General features: G+C 52.2%; 7 protein-coding genes across 7 annotated transcripts; 2 read left to right on the forward strand and 5 right to left on the reverse strand.

Annotated features, from left to right (window-relative positions):
* Positions 1-373: 373 nt before the first annotated feature.
* J4E78_003349 (uncharacterized protein) lies at positions 374-1,696 on the reverse strand (the record flags this gene model as incomplete). Its single annotated transcript, XM_049363989.1, has 2 exons — positions 374-1,598; positions 1,650-1,696. The coding sequence occupies 2 exons, from the start codon at positions 1,694-1,696 to the stop codon at positions 374-376; spliced, it is 1,272 nt and encodes a 423-aa protein (XP_049224654.1).
* A 1,646-nt stretch (positions 1,697-3,342) lies between these two features.
* On the forward strand, positions 3,343-4,272 carry J4E78_003350 (uncharacterized protein; the record flags this gene model as incomplete). Its single annotated transcript, XM_049363990.1, has 1 exon — positions 3,343-4,272. One exon carries the CDS (start codon positions 3,343-3,345, stop codon positions 4,270-4,272), a length of 930 nt encoding a protein of 309 aa, XP_049224655.1.
* A 1,979-nt stretch (positions 4,273-6,251) lies between these two features.
* Positions 6,252-7,091, reverse strand: J4E78_003351 (uncharacterized protein; the record flags this gene model as incomplete). The annotated part of the gene is made up of 1 exon (XM_049363991.1): positions 6,252-7,091. The coding sequence occupies one exon, from the start codon at positions 7,089-7,091 to the stop codon at positions 6,252-6,254; it is 840 nt and encodes a 279-aa protein (XP_049224656.1).
* A 584-nt stretch (positions 7,092-7,675) lies between these two features.
* Positions 7,676-9,987, reverse strand: J4E78_003352 (uncharacterized protein; the record flags this gene model as incomplete). The annotated part of the gene is made up of 3 exons (XM_049363992.1): positions 7,676-8,937; positions 8,986-9,182; positions 9,230-9,987. The coding sequence occupies 3 exons, from the start codon at positions 9,985-9,987 to the stop codon at positions 7,676-7,678; spliced, it is 2,217 nt and encodes a 738-aa protein (XP_049224657.1).
* Positions 9,988-11,972: 1,985 nt separating this feature from the next.
* J4E78_003353 (uncharacterized protein) lies at positions 11,973-12,706 on the reverse strand (the record flags this gene model as incomplete). The annotated part of the gene is made up of 2 exons (XM_049363993.1): positions 11,973-12,010; positions 12,307-12,706. The coding sequence occupies 2 exons, from the start codon at positions 12,704-12,706 to the stop codon at positions 11,973-11,975; spliced, it is 438 nt and encodes a 145-aa protein (XP_049224658.1).
* Positions 12,707-14,511: 1,805 nt separating this feature from the next.
* J4E78_003354 (uncharacterized protein) lies at positions 14,512-16,191 on the forward strand (the record flags this gene model as incomplete). The annotated part of the gene is made up of 3 exons (XM_049363994.1): positions 14,512-14,671; positions 14,722-15,003; positions 15,053-16,191. 3 exons carry the CDS (start codon positions 14,512-14,514, stop codon positions 16,189-16,191), a joined length of 1,581 nt encoding a protein of 526 aa, XP_049224659.1.
* Positions 16,192-16,991: 800 nt separating this feature from the next.
* Positions 16,992-18,055, reverse strand: J4E78_003355 (uncharacterized protein; the record flags this gene model as incomplete). The annotated part of the gene is made up of 3 exons (XM_049363995.1): positions 16,992-17,845; positions 17,895-18,001; positions 18,051-18,055. The coding sequence occupies 3 exons, from the start codon at positions 18,053-18,055 to the stop codon at positions 16,992-16,994; spliced, it is 966 nt and encodes a 321-aa protein (XP_049224660.1).
* Positions 18,056-18,968: the final 913 nt, after the last annotated feature.

Genomic DNA, 18,968 nt, shown 5'->3' on the forward strand with positions numbered 1-18,968 from the left:
CGATAAGAGAGAATGATGGCTGGAACGATGGTAGAGGCAGCCGCACGACGTCTTAACAAAGATATTCGATGTAATGAGTAGAGACATGGGGGTTTAGAGATTGAATTGGATTAATACACATCTGTATCTACCACGTGTTCCAAAGTCACTTTACTTTGACCTCTACCTGCCCGGTAATTGATACCCTGAGGAAGAGCAGGAAGAAGGAACGTACTAAAACACCTGAGTGTCTACGCAGGCTTCTCTCCACCGCTTATATTTCCTGGTCACCTAGTGAGAAGCTGTTAGTCTCTTTTACTCGCCATTATACAACCAGTGAAAAGATACTGTCTGTAAATCCGAGGTGAAGGTAGAGGCTGCGTTCAGCGGTCTTCTAGCGGGTGCGGGTGCGCCCTCGAAGCAGCTCAGCCTCCTCCGCAGTGACGGTCATCAGACCTGAGCCCTTCTCATCCATTTTCTTCCTCAGCGACTCAGCAGCAAGTCGCTCTTTAGCAATGCGCGCGTGCTTCTCAGCCTGGTTATGCTCCCAACGCTGACGGCGCTCTTTCTCTCGCTCTTGCTCCCGGCCCTCAACCTGCCTCTTTGCCATCCCAGCAAAGAATATATCAGCGGACTCCATAGCTTTCCTTAACCGAGTGTGCTTCTCTAAGAACGCCGCGAAATCTTCAGGGTCGGGTATAAGGCGTTTGTAGCGGTCGTGGCAAAGGTGGTTGACCATCGCGGTCCAGAGTGGGTCTTTGTCAGACATGGCGTTCTGTTCGACGGTGATGATCTCTTCGTAGCTCGGTAGCTGGGTCTTGAGGTACTCGACGTAGCCGGCGTGGATATGGCTGCAGTAGCGCTCCATGCCCAACAGGCGAGCAGCGCGCAGGAGAGCAGCGTCTTCACCAAAGGTCTTCTGAGCCGGGACAGCGTAAGCCTCGAACTCATTGCACGTCTCCTGCATCCAGCCGATGAGTAGAAGGCGGACTGCGCCAGGGTGTATCTGGCCACGTGAGAACACATACTCATGCGACTGGGGATTAGCGGTGAAGTGTTTCTGCAGGACAGTAGAAGCAGCCATTGCTGCGCGCTTGGAGATGCCCTCAACGGATGTATCTCCAATATGAATGGTGATGCGAGGACCTTGGAGAAGAGCTTGGCGCTGCGCTCGTATCATCTCGAGCAGGTTGTCGATAGACTGGTCTATGACGGGTGAAGAAGGCGACTGAGCTGACTGCTTTACTGCAGTCTTTGGCTGGGGCGGGACATCGGCAACCTCGGAGACGGGAGAGAACGACGGAGTAGTCGGCTTGTGGTCGGATCCAGGATTGGTAGCGGGCTGAAGGTTGATCTTGGTAGGAAGTGGCTCTTTGGGCAAAGAGGCAGTCGCAGAGCCGTCAGTGTCGGCGATGCTGACTGCCTTGACGGTCAAGTCTTCATCTTCATCAGGTATGACTTTCTTGGTAGTATCAGCAGACTCGGGGGAACCAGCCTGCTCAGTAGAGGAAGCGGTGGTGTTTACGTCCTTGAGGAGTGCCGCCTTCTTAGCAGCCCTGTTGCGACGAGTGCGCGCAGATTTGGACATGGATTGGCCTTGAACAGCTGGAGATGGCTCACTACATGTGGAGTCAGTACATGGAGTTATTTCATTGGTGATTGAGACGTACGATAGTTCTGCAGCTAAGTGACTGCTTGCAATGTCCGTGGTCGCCATCGCAAATACGATGATGATGCGGCGCAGACCGAGCGATTTGACGTGGAACCGCGTCTGTTGGTGGGAGAAGAGGAAAGACTTGTTCTTACGAAGGAGTAGATTTGGGACAGAGTCCAGTACTTTTAGGCAGCGAGCTCGAGGCGCGGTTTATTTACATGCAAACGGACGGGACCCAGTGCACGTGACTACCTAGGTAGGCAGGGACCCGAGCGCAGAACGGTCGCACAACGCGAGGAAGCCGGATTGAATGAGGAAAGAGCAATGTGGGGTGGTCCTAATCGGGGCCCTAGAAGATCATGAATATCGCCCTCATCGGACTACTCGTGCCCGTTTTCATACTCCTGGCTCTTTCTAGTTATGCTGATATAGCATCTCATCGCAGCTTTCTTACGCATTTGGAGAAGGCCATCGCGACTGCTAACCGTGTACCTGAACCGCTATAACTCTTTCTGGATTGCAACTTGTCGATGATCCAAAGGACTCGTCGCTTGATTGAAAGTAAATATATTTGTGGCAATATGCGGCTCGTAGCCAAACGTCATGTTCAATCAGACGGCAGAAGACTCTTGTGGAACGCGTATGAGAACAATGAGTATTTGCACACGATGAACGACTGACTATTCAATGACGACTGGAGTTGGCGACAGAGTGTTGAAGTGAAAGAGCTGTCGCGCGTGTCGGACGCGTGCTTGCTCGGCACAGTAGCGCCAGCCGAACTTGCTCCGGATGACGCGATTCCTGAGCAACACTCGTGGACTGTTTGCTCTCCACCATCAGCACCGCCGTCGTAGTCGCAACAGGCCCTAGCCGACACGATTACGTGCAGAAGGCCCAAGCCATCTATCTCAGCTTATGCTTCCAAGTACTTCGCTTCCTGTCAGCGCATCCGACGCGCCAGACATCAGAATGGCGTCTGGCCGCTCGCCAACAGTCGCCCACGGAGACTGACGACCACATTGACTGAGCCCTCATCAGCCTCAATTTATGCGCCTAGATAGGATATAGGAACCTTTTCCAAAGTTGCCGCGTCTCAGCAACCGATAGAACCGCCATCTTCGCTCCGCGCCATAGCCCCATCGTCTCGTCAGACAGCCTCGCATCCTCCCAAGAGCCACAAGCTGGTACCGACAAGAACATCTAGAACACCAACATACACGCTGCGACTACCACCGAACACTCGCGCATACCAACACCACTGTAGAAGTACGGCTGTTGTCGAGGTAGACAAAAGGGTCCAGCCGGTCACAGAGATTTACATGCAATTGAAGGGAGCATAGTCTCAAGCTCGCTTGGCTGCCGGCCACACAACACATCGTAATCCACGAGGATACGGTGTCGTCTGTGACCTTGAGGAACATAGCCGTAGCCCACCACCAGTATCGCACAGGCGGACACTTGATAGCCTCGCCGCTAGATCATCCCCCGACAATACCCACCCATTGTTCTGTTAGATCTTTACAAGGGTTTTCGAATGGCTGTGATGCCACGTCGTGGGTTGTGCGTTGTGCGATGTATCAGGATATCACAATGGCGCTTTCGCTTGCTCGACTCCACTCGCTAATACACCCGCCCTATATTCTGGCTGGAAGACTGTACAACAATTGCACTTGAGTAGAGCGACATTATCCTCGCTATCGATCGCCATCATGCCGGACCCTGTACTGATCACTCTTCCGACTGCGCCAACTTGGTCGCCTGTGATACGGCGCGACGCACCAAATGTACGCGCTAAGTCAATCATTGGCCAAGAGCAAGAGCGCAATCGTATTATTACGGAAGCGATTAGCATCCCTGAAAGTGGATCTTTGAAGCGCATCGCTGAACACTCGGTAAACGTCCTTGATTTGGATACCAAAGACCGCAAGGTACTCCTCGAGGGACCAACCGTGGATCTCATTGCCCGTGGTATCGTCATCCGGAAAGACGTAGCTCTTCGTGCATTGATAGCTTCATGCCAAAAGGCCAATGATGCCGTTCAGATCACGCCCCAAATCACACGATTCCGCATACATGGTCACGCCGATGAAAGAAGTATCAAACGCTTGCTTGACGTATTCACTACATCCAAGCTTCTTGGCCTTGATCGCGTTGACCTTGTGTCCGGTAATCTTCGTAACGATATACTAACATACCAAGCGTGTTTAGTTCTCGGCATCCACTACACTCACTCTGCACCTCTCCTCGGCACCCTTTGCGCGCTCGTATCATCTCGACTTCTCAGTATTAGCGAGCTCGAGATGTTGGTACGTCGCTTCCCTCCCACAAACCCTTTAATTAAGCATACTGCCAAAGACCTCTGCCGCAGAAGGTTCAAGAAGCAGATACCCAACATTGCTGAATTCAAGAACTGGCTGAACAAGGAAAGCCAAGAAGGACTGAAAAAGACCATGGCGGCATGCGACAAAGTACACAAGATGACAAGGCAAGCAATCACTCGGAGAAAGTGCGACTGGAGGAAGGATGCTGTGCTACGTCTGTGGGGCGAGGATGTAGATGGGGTTTGTGTTGAGGAAGAGGCCGAAGACGACATGGAACCGGACAAGATCAAACGACGAGACTCAAAGTTACTGGAGTAGAGCTTTCAGAACTATCATGAGCGACTGCTGGGCCTGGTTAACGGGCATATAATGTATGGTTAAGTTCAGTAGTGATTGACGATGTTTCGATTCTTGCGTAATCTGAACAAGCGATGAACGGACTTCGTTCTTTGCGAGGATACTGTATTGCTAAGTTCCAAGACCCAACACCTTCGAAAGAAGGACTCCAATCCGGTACCAGGCGAGCTAACCTATTCTATGCCACCGAGGCCACTCAAGAGCCGTGACCTTCATTTGAACTCTCAGAAGCTTCATTGGTTGACACCGGTGCTGCGAATGGGGTATCAACACTCATCAATAACTGCCGCTTCAACTCCCAGCCCCTGCTGTCGCCGTATACACAGAATTTGATACCACGTTGAGATGCTGCAACCACCGCATCGTGTAGGCGTTCGATCATTTCCGATCGTAAGTCACGGAGGGATGCAGGTTCACCTTCGCTTACCCATCCAGAAGTTGGCGTTACGACCAGATTGAAGGTTTCAAGAGTGAGCACTGTCGCCGGACTTACTATGAGCCGCCATAAGCTAGACCTAGATGGGGAGTCCAGTGGCCCCGTTTCCTCTGATCGCAAACGAAGATCTTCGAGTGGCACTGTCATGGCATCGCTTACTTCTAAGTGTCTGATGCTAGGGGGCAAGAAGGATACACGGCTGTCATGTGTCATTTGGCGTAGATATCGGGAAAGTAAGGTGAAGTCAATGTGCAGGGTATGCAGCTCTTGAAGAGCGTAGAGCGAATCGAGGATGCAGTTCGTTGGCATTGAATCGTCGTCGGGACGAACGCAGCGAAGGGTTTTTAAACATGGTAAGTGTTTCCGTAAAAGATTTGACATGACTGGGGTTGCTTGCCCTGGCTGTATTACATCGCATATGTGGTCGAGGCTGAGATATTCCAGTCTTGAGGCACAGGGGTGAGAAAATAACGACTCAAAGGCACTGGGCGTGATGTGAACATTGAGCAGCTCCAATTTTCGAAGGGCCATCTGCGGAGTGGATATCATCCTAATATTGAGCACGTCGCAGGCCCACATGCTCAGCTTTTGGACTGCGCTGGGTAGCCCGAAACTGAAGGTGTCCCCTCTCGCCTCGAAACCATAGACATCAAGCTCCGCAAGCTTCGGACATATAGGTGATTGTCTATAATGGTCCCAATCGTGTAGGGAAATAACCTGTAGTGTGATATCGAGAGATCCTGGTGCGATGGTTCCCAGATGCGCCTCCTGTACATTCGGAGCAAGGGCGAATATTAGAGCTAGAACTCCATCCAGGCTGGGATCTTCAGGATCGAAATCGTCCGTTCGCTTGAAGACGTCCGCCAACCACACTTTGGCCAGTCTATCGCTCTTTAGACCAAGGCTGTCGATCGTCTTTGTAACACTCGAAATGTATTGTTGCAGCACATGCGTAGTATGGCTGAGCTCGGTATGTTCTGGTTCGCTTGATGTGCAAGTGTAGCAAGGTTCGGTGTACTCTTTGGTATCTTGCGCAAGCAATGTGATGCGCGAGATGTGGCGTGCGAGCTCCGGCCGGTCGAGCAGAGTGATCATCAGGCGCTTCGCACGAATTTCAGCTTTGTCGCAAAAGCCGATGTCATGGTACAGGATAGGTTCCGCTACGTGATGGTAGTATCGAGACACGCGCGACAGAGCGCAGAGAGCCTTTCGAGACTTGCCGTCGGAGAGATGATTGGCTATCATAGTATCAAGCTCTGTGGAGAGAGCAGTGAGAGACATCGTTGTTGCCCCAGATGAAAAGTTGGAAGGACTGTCCTTGATGCGTGGCTTAGTTCTGGTACGCGTGCTTCGTCTATGTATCCAGCGTAAAATCTACCACTAGACGATGCGTCGGTATATGCATGGCTGTGCGGTCTGGACTTTAATAGTAATGCGCAAACCATGTGCACGGCGTGACTTGCTCAGCTAAGGAGAAACTTGGTCATGAATCGGTCTCATGTGCCTACTCAGGGTAAACCATCTTTCTCCCAACACCGCCGTCTACAACGACCTCCTGACCAGTGACAAACTCGTTGCCTATGAGGTACTCCACCGCCTTCGCAATATCCTCCACTTTGCCTACTCTGCCAGCAGGATGCCAGTCGACGTCGGCCTTTGAAAGACCCTCTTCCCACTTGGTTTGACCTTCATCTGCAGCTTTACTTTCGTTGGCGACGTGAATCCATCCGGGGATGATCGCGTTGACTCTGATCTTGTGACGATGACCTAGCGATACTGACATGGACTGTGTCAACCCCAACAGTCCAGCTTTGACAGAGGAGTAGGCTTCGTGGTCATTTTCTGATTGGTATGCGCGCGTTGATGACATGTTGATGATGGTACCAGGCGAATTCGGAGTAGAACTTCCTGCAGCGAGAAGCGGAACGCATAGCCGGCTGAGTATGAACGGTGCAGTGAGACCGATCGCAACCTTCAAATCCCACTCTTTTTCCATGTCTTCTCCTTCGGCTTCCATGCTGCGATCCTCCGATATTAATAGGTCTGTCGGGAAAGCATTGTTGATCAAAACATCGAGCTTGCCATCAAATTTCCGCTTGACTTCTTCGACAGCAGTCTTCAACTCCGTTCGCTTGCTGAGGTCACACTCGAGTGCAGACCAGCTTTGCTTTCGCCCGTTTGACCATTCTTCAGCTCGATTTCTGACATGCTCTAGCTCTTCTTTATTGGAATCCAGGATGACGACGTCATGACCAGATGTCAGCAGCTGTCTGAACAACCCGCGTCCGATACCCCTGGCACCACCTGTCAGGAGGACTTTGAGATGCTGCGGAGCTACGCTCATTGTCATTGGCCAGTAATAGCAGACTAGGATGAAGGGTAGATGTCGTGAGCACGGAAGTTCTGCTAATGGTCGGTGTCTTTAATTTACTTTTATTAATGGGCTGCCGTGGGTTCGCGAAGCCATGACGTCATAACTAAATCTTTCCGCGCGCATATCCCGAGCTCATCTCTCCTGCCGCCTATAGCCCGTTGCTACTGCAGATTTATCCTCGGAAATTAACGGTCGGCAAGAGAGGTAAAATAGGATATTTCGAGAAGCCCGGTGGGATGCAGGATTGTATCTTCGGCGATATTGCGGAGTTCAGCATATCGATTTTCTGGGAACAACCGAGGCTGGGCCGCCTTTGAACGCGTCTTCTCCAGTGACTGCCCAGGTCCACGGATGCGTCCTGTCGAGATACTTGACCTGCAAAAGATGCGAAATAGATGCGAACCACCCTACTAGCTAGGTAACGAAGACCTATCACGCGGCTTTCATCAATCTGCGAGGTGAGAAATCACGTGATACAACCATTGGGGAAAGTCATGGGTATGTACTATGCTCGCACTCTATATGCAAGTTTCATTTCATACATGAAACTTTACTTACAACCCCGAATCGATCTGATTCAAGACCACTTCAGAAGTATAAGCATCCCAATCATTGCAAAGTTGAAACTGCTCATCCCCAAATGTCTGCTTCTGGATTTCCTCTGGTCTCTCCAAGATCTGCATGAAAAGTCCTCCACTAACATGCCAAGCGAGATGGCAATGCAGCGGCCATGCACCTGGATTGTCCTGCACGAATTGCAGCACCAGGTACGAAGGCTCAACAGTGCCGGTGGTGTTTCGTGCATTCTGCATCTGGTGGACATCGCGGCGCAGCGTGTTCTCCGGGTTTGTCACAACACCATCCCACTCGCCGAAGCCTTCAGCCAGGATGTGGTAGTCATGGCCATGGAGATGCATAGGGTGGCCGCCAATGAGACCGTGGTTGACCATGTGGATGCGGACATGCTTCGCACCGGGAAATTGGTACACGTTCCATTCGGGGTCGAAGTCCGACTCATTACGCTTTGCTTTCAGTAGCGTTGGCTTGTTGTAGTTACCGTGGTAGGTGCTGTTGTTGAGATACCAGATGAAGTTGGTGCCATTGGAGCGGAAGTCAAAGTCCACACGTTCGACATGGTCAGGCTCTTCCAATGGGACCTTACACAGCGGGATACCCTGGGTGATGGGATCGTTCTTGCATTGCTCAAGTTGTTCCTTCGTGACGTCAGAGATAGATTTGGGGATAGCGTCGGTACTGGCATCCTCGTAGTATACTGCCGCAAGAGCGTTAGGTGAGATGCCATCGGTGAGTGTACAGCGGAAGCCTTGGGCAAGCTGAGAGCGCATCCAGAAGGTATCGCTAGGCTTGCCGATGGCTTCGACTACAACATCAGTGCGCTGACCGACGGCAAGCGTGACGACGTTGGTCGTGTACGGCTCGACCGGAATGTAGTCTACGGCGATGACTTTCAGTTTGTGCCCATCGATGCTGAACTTCTGGTTGCCTTCAGCGCCTGTGTTGATGAGGCGTAGTAGATGCTTCTTTCCAGACTGGAATTTAAACTTAGAGATACCTGCATTAGGCGTGCAAGGCAAGGTCGTATTGGCACATGGGTAATTCATTCTTCCGTTGATGAGATTGTTGTTGGAGGGCGGGAATTGGCCGTTCATAGTGCCTTCAACAAGGGTATAGTAGTCAGCATGGAACCAATCTTCGAGAATGATGGGGCCGATGTCGATGTCGTAATCCTCGTGTTTTGGCCCATGTATGACCATGGGGCCGTGAGCGCCACCGGAGTATTGCGCACTGTAATGGCCTAGAAAATTAGCTTTTGCGTATCTCAGTGTAGTATTGAAGAACTTACTGTGATACCAAGACGTCCCATAGCGGTCGGCCCGGAAAAGCATCTCATAGTAACCGCCGTTTGGAGTGATCGGGCATTGACTGACTGCAGGTACACCGTCATACCAAGTACTTTCTGTCTGGAAAAGGCCGTGGGCATGAAGGGTAGTACCCTCATCAGTCAAATCATTCGTAACTCTCCACAGAATCCAATCACCCCTGATGCGGTCAGTAAAAGCACTACAATGTTGTAATACAATTCATACCAGTTGGCTTCGATTAGAGGACCGGGGAATTGACCATTGACCGTGAGTCCGTTTCTGGTAACACCATCTGGAGCGATCGTTTGATAAGCCACGTGAAGATCGTATGTTCTTGTCACGCCAGTGTCAGGCATGGACGGACAAAGAAGATCAGCCTTTGGTTTGGAGGCCGCAGAAGCAATAGGCTCGAGCGTCCCGGTAGCAGTCGGTCCGAAAGTGGTAGACCCTGTGGCATTTGCATAACCGTACGGATAACCAGATACTGTAGGGTGGAGAGAATGTGTTGATGGGAGCCTCGTTGGTTCAGATGTATATGCGCCATCGGGATTACTGCCCGGGAGACCATTTGCCGGGAGATGGGGAGAGTCGATCAAACCCCATTGTGAGTTACCACACTGTTCGACATTTGAAAGTGAGCTCTTCAGATGGTCGGTTCCCTTGGGAACCCAGCACGGTTCTTTGTAGTCATGTTTGGCGGGCCCGCCGTATTCGTAGGGTGTCGAAGGCTGAGGAGGAGCGTACGCTTCTCCATGTGATGGTTTACCCGGCCACTCGAAAGGGAGAGGTACGTCGTTGTAGGGATTGTAATATGGCCCACCATGCCCATGAGAGTTGGTCGTGGGTCGTGCTGTGGCATATTCAGTGACTGTAGCTGTGACGACCTGGCAGATGGGCGCGGTGCTGAACTCAGAAGGGGTGACTGCGTGGAGGACAGACGACAATGAAGCCGTAGCGGCGAAGTAAGGAGCGTAGGCTACCATGGTTGTAGCAACAAAAGTTGGCCGTATGACTGTTCACGAGCGACCGCAACAGGCTTGACTGCGCAAAGAAGAAACGAGTGTGTTGAGAAGCAGGACACCGCATCTGAAGGTATGCTGAAGGCTATGTTATATGGGATTCCATGACAGTATGCCAAATACCCAACGTTCTATGTTTGGCCGCGGGGCTTGAGAATACGATGAAGCGAGCTATGCGGCGGGAAAAAGTATGAACCGTGAATCCGAATATGGTCGAGACACCCGAGGCGAGGCGAGGCGCAAGAAGCAACGTGCTGTAAGGCTTCCATTTGTGGATCGGGCAACCAGTATAGATAGTAGATCATGAGAGCTCAGCGTTACTTTTCAGCCCAACCCGCGTTCCCCTTGGCGTCGTTCGGACACCGAGGCGGGAGAAGGAGATGAAATAAGCCACTCAATGTTCGGCATGATCGACACTGCGAAAAGATCTGCAGACGCAGCATCCGCGGCATACATGCCGACGCCGTTTTCATGTTTAAGGTTTTCCCGAAGATATGCAGGTACGTGTCGGGATCTGCCAAGCGATACGATTGCACATCATTAACGTATCCACTGTGATGGTGGCATTGCCAACATGTTTGCGAATCAGCTTTGAGGGATGTGGGGCCACATGTGGTATCTGTGTCGCGTTATTCTGAATCAGCTACCGTATTTCAATACCTCGAAATGCGGGACTTACAGCCTAATCTTTTGTTGTTGTGATTGTTCGTATTGTGCTGCCGTGAGTGCCGTGTGCCTAGGTAGCCCAGGGACATGCTAAGCTCCCGAACTCACATAGAACCGTTCGCAATAGTGGCTTAGACGAAGCAGGCGACTGCATGTTCTCCTGACTATGTGGAGATGATAAAGAGAAGGCGGCGCTGCGGAAGCTGAGGTCATTGGCAAAGCGGTGTTGAGGCGTCGGGATAAGCACTGGTTAGCGCTGACACCTCCCGCACACTTGGGCGTGGCATCCGGCTAAAAAGGGGCCTGGCGCCGATCGCTCATGACCACTTCTACTCCAGAGTAACTCCAATTGAGGGCTGACAGGCGTTACTGGCGGTGTCGTGGCGACAAAAGGAAGCTGTGCAGCTAAATGTCGAATGCGTGTCTTTCCTACCCGTCGGATCACGACCATACCATGCTGTCTGTCAGCACCAACATCGCGACAACCACATTGCTCTCAAGATGGGAATGCGGCAAAGAAGAACTTATAAGTGACGCGCTACAGGCCGTTCACCGACAATGCAGCACATGGCACGAGTCATTGACTGACATGTTTGGCAAAAGAAACCTTATGGGCCAGGCTCAAGGCGTCTACCGCCACATCGTCAGCAGTCCTCGGGTACATCCTACCGAACCCAGAAGGGTACAAAAATTGCTGATAGTGTTTGAAAAGCTAATACGGCATGCGCAGCTAGTTTCGCAGTCTGTTTAGTATCGTTCGTCGAACTTGCGTGCAGATTTCAGGTCTTGACACCCGCTTGCGACACAAGCCCTGCGCCCACATCATCTTCTGCCCAGGTCCCCGGATCTTTCTCTTCATATGGTAGGAAACAGTACCCTCCAACTTTTCCTGAGTCGTCGAACGCCTCTAATGGAGATTTTCGACGCACCGGCAGCAATAAGTGACACCGCACCCGCCGCAGTACAGGACGAATCGTAGCCAGTGATCAGCACCGCAATTATCACAATCTCCGCCGTTCACACGTTGCCAAGTATGTTCATGCTCAACGGGCGCTGGAGCGGGACCTAGCTGAGTGACAGGAACAGGTCGAATAAGGAAATCTTCATCCCACTTTGGACACCTGCATGTTTTCCAAGGCACACCGCAGACATAGCAAAATTCATGACCGCAGCGGCAGCTCATGTGAAAACAACCCTGGGACAGCTCGACCATGTTCCTGCATTTGCCACATTGCTGCCACTTTGCCCGCTTCGCTGTATCCATGAGAAGCTGTACATGTGGGTCACTCGGACACAATCCGTCGTGTGCGCGGTGTTTGCACTGCACACAGGTCATTTCATTGCAGTCGACGCAGGTGCCTACATCGGCGCTAATATTTTTGATTCGGATGAAGGCGGCGCAATCGAAGTTGGCGCAGTACGTGGGGTGCGGTGTAGCAAGCTCCTCTACTTTGAGATCAAATCTTTTGACATATCCTTGAGGAAGCATGGTACGACAGACCTCAAGAGGTATTGGATTCTTGCAGCATTTGGGGGGAAATATCGTAACGTCGTCGAGAGCCATGGTGAAATGATCGAGGAGGCAGCTTCGGCAATAGCTATGAGCCACGGGCTCACACTCAAGCGTCAGAGTGTCTACGGGCGGTATCTTGTCGAGACACGCCTCGCACAGGATGAGGGGCTCTTCCGGGTCTGGTTCTGAGTCGTTCTCAGTTACGTCTTCTTCGGTATCGCTTGGCCCATCGGGCTCGATTGACGCTTGCGATGCGATTTCGCATGCGTGCATCTCTGCGTAGAGCTCCTTCGCACGAGCCCATCGCTCATTGGTATCGAGGAAGCGATCGTTCGTCAGGTTCGTAGCGTAAGTCGAGCTGAGTAGGTACTCTGGGTCATCGGTGCTCAAGCCGGACAGACTCAAAGCGAGCTGGTGGTCGGTAATGGCCTGTCTTTCTTCTTCGAGAAGTCTTCCGAATTCTGCGCAAGCCTCGCGCTCCGTTTCCGAGAGCTCGCGCGCCATCACATCCGGGTCGAGGTCTGTGGCGAGCGTTTAGGTCTTCGGAACGTAAATGTGGCTTTGCTAAATTCTCGCAGGAACCCTTGTGGGAGCTGAACTGGGTTGGTGATCACAACAACGCTACTGCGTTTGTCTTCCAGATTGGGAAACCACTGAATCCTGTGTCACCGGTGTGCCGGCGCTGCCACAGCATTCTCAACAAAGGGCTCCAACTGCTGCAGGCTGTAATGTCGCTGCTACACTGCGCATCAATAATTCGATACGGACTGCATATGTATTTCCGCATTACGATGAGCATCCTCAGCAGGGTCGCTATAGTAAACCTTGTCATTCTTGAATAACGCCGTTGGCCGCTGTGTCCACAAGCCTGTATCTCCTCCTAGATGTGGGAGGTAATGATGAGGTCGGAGATGGGAGTTAGACACGCTCAAGATCTGAGTGGGCGAACTGGCAACATCTTGCGGACGCGGTGGCTACGGGGAACGATGACCATGCTGATCATCTGTCGGAACCCGAGACGAATTCTTGTTGTAGGCTTGATCCTTGATTGCACGTGTTATGCGACAATTTTTTCGTGACATGACACAGCAAAGAACGAGTTGCATTGTGAGTTTTGGCCGATGCGGCGCGCTGGCGATGACATCATCACCATCCTTGGGCGCGTACCAGCCTGGCGGCCTCTCTCCTGGCAACCACGATCCAAGACCGCCTTTACATACGCGCCTTCATCTCCTCAACGTTGGATACTTCATCCTTCAGACTCAGTCACTTTACCGCGATCCTTCACGGCGTCCACTTGCAACCCCAGCAGCGATCATGCAGTTGGTGTTTCGTCTCGCCCCACCCCAACGTTTCAACGTGCCGCGCGCAAAGCACATGAGCATGAGCGCGCATTTCTCCATGACTCCATCCGCATACGGCGTAAAAGTCGACTCAGGGTATTATCCTGTGGCTATTTAGCCGTCTTGTCATTCTCCGACGAACATGTTCATATCCACACTCGAGCCGGTGTTGATACCTCGACCCTGGGTTGGCAGACCCGCATTGTATCTTAAGCTGCAGATTCTTGAGATTGCAGAGGATGCCATCATTAGATTCTGCAGCCATACCCTATCGCACCATCATCTCCGAGGCAAGGCAGGTGCCAAAGCAAGTGCGATCAAGAAGTTGTTGCGATCCATCTTCTGCAAGCTCTGCTCCAGCCATCGCAATAAGCAGTTGCAATGCGTTAACAGCCACACCAATGTGCAGTTTGCTGCGCGGGACAGTAACGCCTTCACTTTACAGAGGATGCCTCGGAGCCCCTGCAATGTGAAGGATTCTCGCCTCGTCCAATGTCAAAACAGCACTAAGCTCTACTCGGCTCGAACTCCAGGCACAGTGCATCTCCACCAATGAGCGCTCCACATGTCAAACCTGTCAGTCGTCGTTTGACCCATGGACCTGGTTCTGGTTCCCAAGAGTTCTGTTCTTGGCCTAGGTATCCATCCTTCGTTCATCTATCCGAGTGTGGCTGCAGACACATAGCGCCCCGGCGTCAGGTTCGAGATTGGACCGGTGGTAAACGAAACGGCTAGCTATGCAGCGTGCCACATATTCCTCGGCTTCACGGCTGGACTCATCTCCTGCGCTGGAGGATATAAGTCTTCGAGCTCGCCAGACTTGTAACAGTAACGCAGCTGCGCTGGACATTCTTTCACTACAGGACTTCGTCATTCATTCGTTCTTTCGCCTTTTCAGTCACTCTTTTGTCAACCTTTGACTTGTCACTCATTCCAAACATCACTACTCGCATCAATATATACACTATGAAGTCCGTAGCTGTCCTCCCCGCCATCCTGGCGCTGGCCAACGCCCACGCCACTTTCCAACAACTCTGGAAGAACGGAAAGGATCTTGAGAGCACCTGTGCCAGGCTGCCACCTTCTAACAGCCCCGTTGAGGACTACACAAGCACTGCGCTGCAATGTCAGTACCCCTCGAGTTCCCACTTTGGATCTGTGCTGACATCAATCTAGGCAACGTTAGCCCTGCTCCCGCTGAAGGAAAGTGCGACTTTGAGGCTGGTGACACAGTCACTATCGAGATGCACCAGCACAACACCCGTGACTGCAAGGAGGAGGGTCTTGGTGGTGCTCACTGGGGTCCCGTCCTCGCATACATGTCCAAGGTTGAGGATGCTGCCACTGCCGATGGTTCCAGCGAGTTCTTCAAGGTTTACCAGAACACCTGGGCAAAGAACCCAGATGCCACTCAGGGCGACAACGACTTCTGGGGCACCAAGGACCTCAACTACAACTGTACGTACGGCATCATGTCCTCTGGAAACTACTGCTAACAATCCAATAGGCGGCAAGCTCGACTTCACCATCCCCAAGAACATCGCCCCTGGTGACTACCTCCTCCGTGCTGAGGCTATCGCCCTTCACGCTGCAGGCCCCGCTGGTGGTGCTCAGCATTACATGACCTGCTACCAGCTTACCGTCACCGGTAGCGGAACCCTCGAGCCCAAGGGTGTCACCTTCCCAGAGGCCTACTCCAAGACTGGCACTGGTCTTGGTTTCTCCATCCACGCCGATCTCGACTCGTACCCCGCCCCTGGCCCTGCGCTCATCGCTGGTGGTACTGAGGCTACCCCCGAGCTTCTCACATTCGGCGAGCTCGCTGGTGCCCCTGCTGCTACCGCTACCGGCGGTGCCGAGACTCCTGCTGCCTCCACCCCGGCCTCCGCTGTCGCCTCTTCCACTGCTGCTCCCGCTTCCACCAGCGCCGCTGCCGAGGCTGAGCCTTCTTCGGTTGCCCCAGTTGAGGTCTCTTCTGCCGTTGAGAGCTCCGCTGCCGCTACCTCTGCCGCCGCTACCTCTGCTGCCGCTTCTTCTGCCGCTGCTCCTGAGGTCTCCAGCGTTGTCGCCCCCTACCCCGTAGCCAACAGCACCTCTTCGATGCTTCCTGGCACCGTCTCCAGCGCTATCGTTGCTCCTACCACCATGCTCACCGCTGTCCGCCCCACTCCTACCGCTGAGCCATCTGGTCCCATCAAGGAGTACTACCAATGTGGTGGCCAGGGCTTCAAGGGTGACAACACGTGCGCCGAGGGTCTTGAGTGCAAGGAGTGGAACCCATACTACTCCCAGTGCGTCAAGCCTGAGGCCAACAAGCCCGGTCCTTCCAAGGGTCCTATGCCCTCCGCTCCTGCCCCTAAGCCCACTGCCGTTGCTCCTAAGCCCACCGGCGCTGCCCCCAAGCCTACCCCTGAGGCTCCCAAGCCCTCAGCTGCTAAGCCCACCCCTGCCGCCCCGATCGAGGCCGAGCCTACCTCCGTCGCACCCGAGGCCGTTGAGCCCACCAAGCCTGCTGCTTCATCCGCACCCGAGGCCGGTGCTGGTGAGAAGACCTACACCCTCGAGACCTTCATTGCTTTCCTTGAGCAGGAGGCTGGTAGCGAGTCTGCTGCTAAGATCCGCCGTATGATCGAGGCCCTTCAGTAGACAACTTTGCATATTTTGCAATGTTCATCTTGTATATATACTTACCCTAGATGGGTAACTTCGATTCTTGTAGCGATGTTTTTGGAATGATACTTCTACTTCTTCACGATCATCACTTTGCCCTGCAAACTTTGTCATTATGTCAATTTCAGGCCGTTCTATTTATCTATTGGATCGGGTACATACCGATGTAATCCATTGATGCTCTTGTGCTGTGTGTATTCCCATCTACAGATTGCCGCGGTCAATTTGAAGCCGACTCAACTCTCGATAATGCGCCCACTCGATACTGGTCGCTTACAAGAAATTAACGCCACTAGGTGCGGCCACAGCTCGTCGTGTCGCAGCCTGCAGTTTGCAATATACATGATACGAAATACGCATGACTAGGCAGTCTACAAAGCTATGTATCCTACAAACCCGACTTATTTGTAGAATGCGATACAAGTTTCGTAGCATACTGTAGAGATATCCACTCCATCAGACGTTGATGAGCGACAAGTCATGGGATATCGTATGCCTCAGAGCTGCTCGATCACCACGACACCAGTCGATCTCGTATTGGTGTTGCCGTGCAGATACCGCGTTTTGCATGCGCTCAATTCTATCTCTCTTGCATTTTGATCAATTACAAGCGTCATAACCCAGAAGATGTTGGAGCTGTTGTAACAAAAACCATTGCTTTTGATTCTAAACCGCTATTTCGCCCTCTAAAACTGTGAATGCCAATCTTTTCTCGACCGATCGACCAGGACCCCAACCCATTCTTGAAGTGCACTCCGATCCCTCAATGACAACCGCTAATCCTCGTCTTGAACTTCAGAGATCTGCATCCGGGATTCAGTCGCCCCAGACTGATGCCACGTGTAGCGCCTCTCACAACAGCGGAACTCCGTGATGAAGTAATGCAATTTCTCCAGCCCGGTTGCCTTGATAAAGTCCAGCATGGTTGCGCCTTTCTCATCAGATGTGAGATCTGTGAAACAGGCGCAGCGTAATCCAATGATCATCGATGGCCGCTCATGAGCGCCGTGAGTGCCGTGAACCTTGCCCATGGTCAGAGTGACAGAGGCGATATCACGCTCAACAACCTCGAGACCCTTTGGCGGTTGGGCCCAATGGTAGAACAACGTAGTGAGCAGGTTGCTAGTCTTCCAGCGGCTTTCCTCCCCAAGAGAACGCTCGGTAAGCCAAGGAAGCGACTTCCGTTGCTTGGAAAGCTTTCTTAGAAGCGGCAGGATGTCCAACCTCACACCTGGAAGGAGGGGTTGCTTTATGATGGCCGTGAGCGACTTTCCAAGAGTCAACGCATCTTCTGTTGTGCCGAAAGCGTAAAGGTATTGGCTAAGATGCTGCGCTAAGATGGTGAAAGGTAGAGTTCTTTGTTGTAGAGGGCGGAATTCCTGACGCAATACTTGACAAGCCTGGATGAGACCCCAGTATTTGCACTGCCCATGCGCTGCTCTCCAGTATGTGTCGAACTTGGACTGCCAGCTCTCGAGTTCCTCAGTCGTCGGGCAAAGGTCCATAACGAGATACAACCTACTTAGCTGGCGAGAGGCCTTGATTAACCCGTATGTTAGACGGATTCGACGACCATTAAGTTCCCGCATTGTGTCCGCTAGGGCGAGTTCGTATATACGATTTCTGATCTCTATTCGAATGGTTAGTACCTCCATCTATCGAAATCAAGACCTTCGTACCTCCAGGTAGGCTGAGAAGTGGAGACTTTTTGTTGGCAACGTCTTTACGAGCCCGCTTGGGAGGGGGAGTCTTGAGATCAAGAAGTGCGTTGCCTTCGCGCTCTGATCTGGTAAGCGGTCAGTCTTGAAGCTGTTGAACGGGCAGTAGACGCTTACGCCATGGCTGTTGGGTTGCGACGTCTCGTCAAGAAACATAGAAAGGTTGAACGTATCGTGGCGTAGGTTGCAGCGATCGCAGCTTATATTAATCGACTTCTCCTCGCTTATATGCTTGTTACTAGTTCGTGTGGCACGTGCACATAGTCGGAATGAAGGTAAAGGTGAGAGAGGATTGATATGGTACTTCTGATGTTACAAAACGGTCTAATGAACCTATTACCCGATGCGACATCGGGCACATCTTTTGGGCGGTAAGCGCGCGGAATTCTCAGTGATCATAGTCTTGCATTACTTCTTTTGAGGACAATTCTTGACGAAGCGGTTCTGTTAGTTGGGGCACTGTGTCATCTCCAGCAGTGGTTTCTGGATATCCTGGAAAGATCGGACAAGAGCTTGCAGGCAAGAACGCGATAGTTGGGAACGACGTGTCGTTTTCGTGAATGAGGTCGCTTTCGCGCGATCTGCGAGTATCGGGTGGAGACGTCAAGGACGGAGGTGCGGTCATGGTGTTAGTGTGTAGGTAGAGCTTGTCTCTTTAGATGGTAGGCGTGGCACTGTCGTGACAAGGGTGGATGGAGTTCGCAGCTTCCCTCTGAGGTTGGCAGCCGCGGACCTTCTCGACCAGGTTTGCGCGCATGACGTCATTGCGGTCAGTAAGGAAGCTACTTCCAATTCTTACTTGTCAAGACTGTCACACCGTCAACACCCATTGCGGAATTCTTGGGATGGACTGTTACAATCGACCTAAAATACCGTTGGGGTATTCGTTGCACTGATTATTGATGTGTGGCAGGTCACACGACAGCGTATATTCTCAGCCGTTTGTGAACTCACACGGAGACAATTTTGTTTTTGATTTAGCATTGGAAACCACTGACAGACTTTTCTTTGCAAGTAGAAGGATAGAAAGGCAAA

Source organism: Alternaria triticimaculans (genome assembly GCF_023758025.1).
Source record: "Alternaria triticimaculans strain BMP 0046 chromosome Unknown scaffold_3, whole genome shotgun sequence".
Taxonomy (NCBI): domain Eukaryota; kingdom Fungi; phylum Ascomycota; class Dothideomycetes; order Pleosporales; family Pleosporaceae; genus Alternaria; species Alternaria triticimaculans.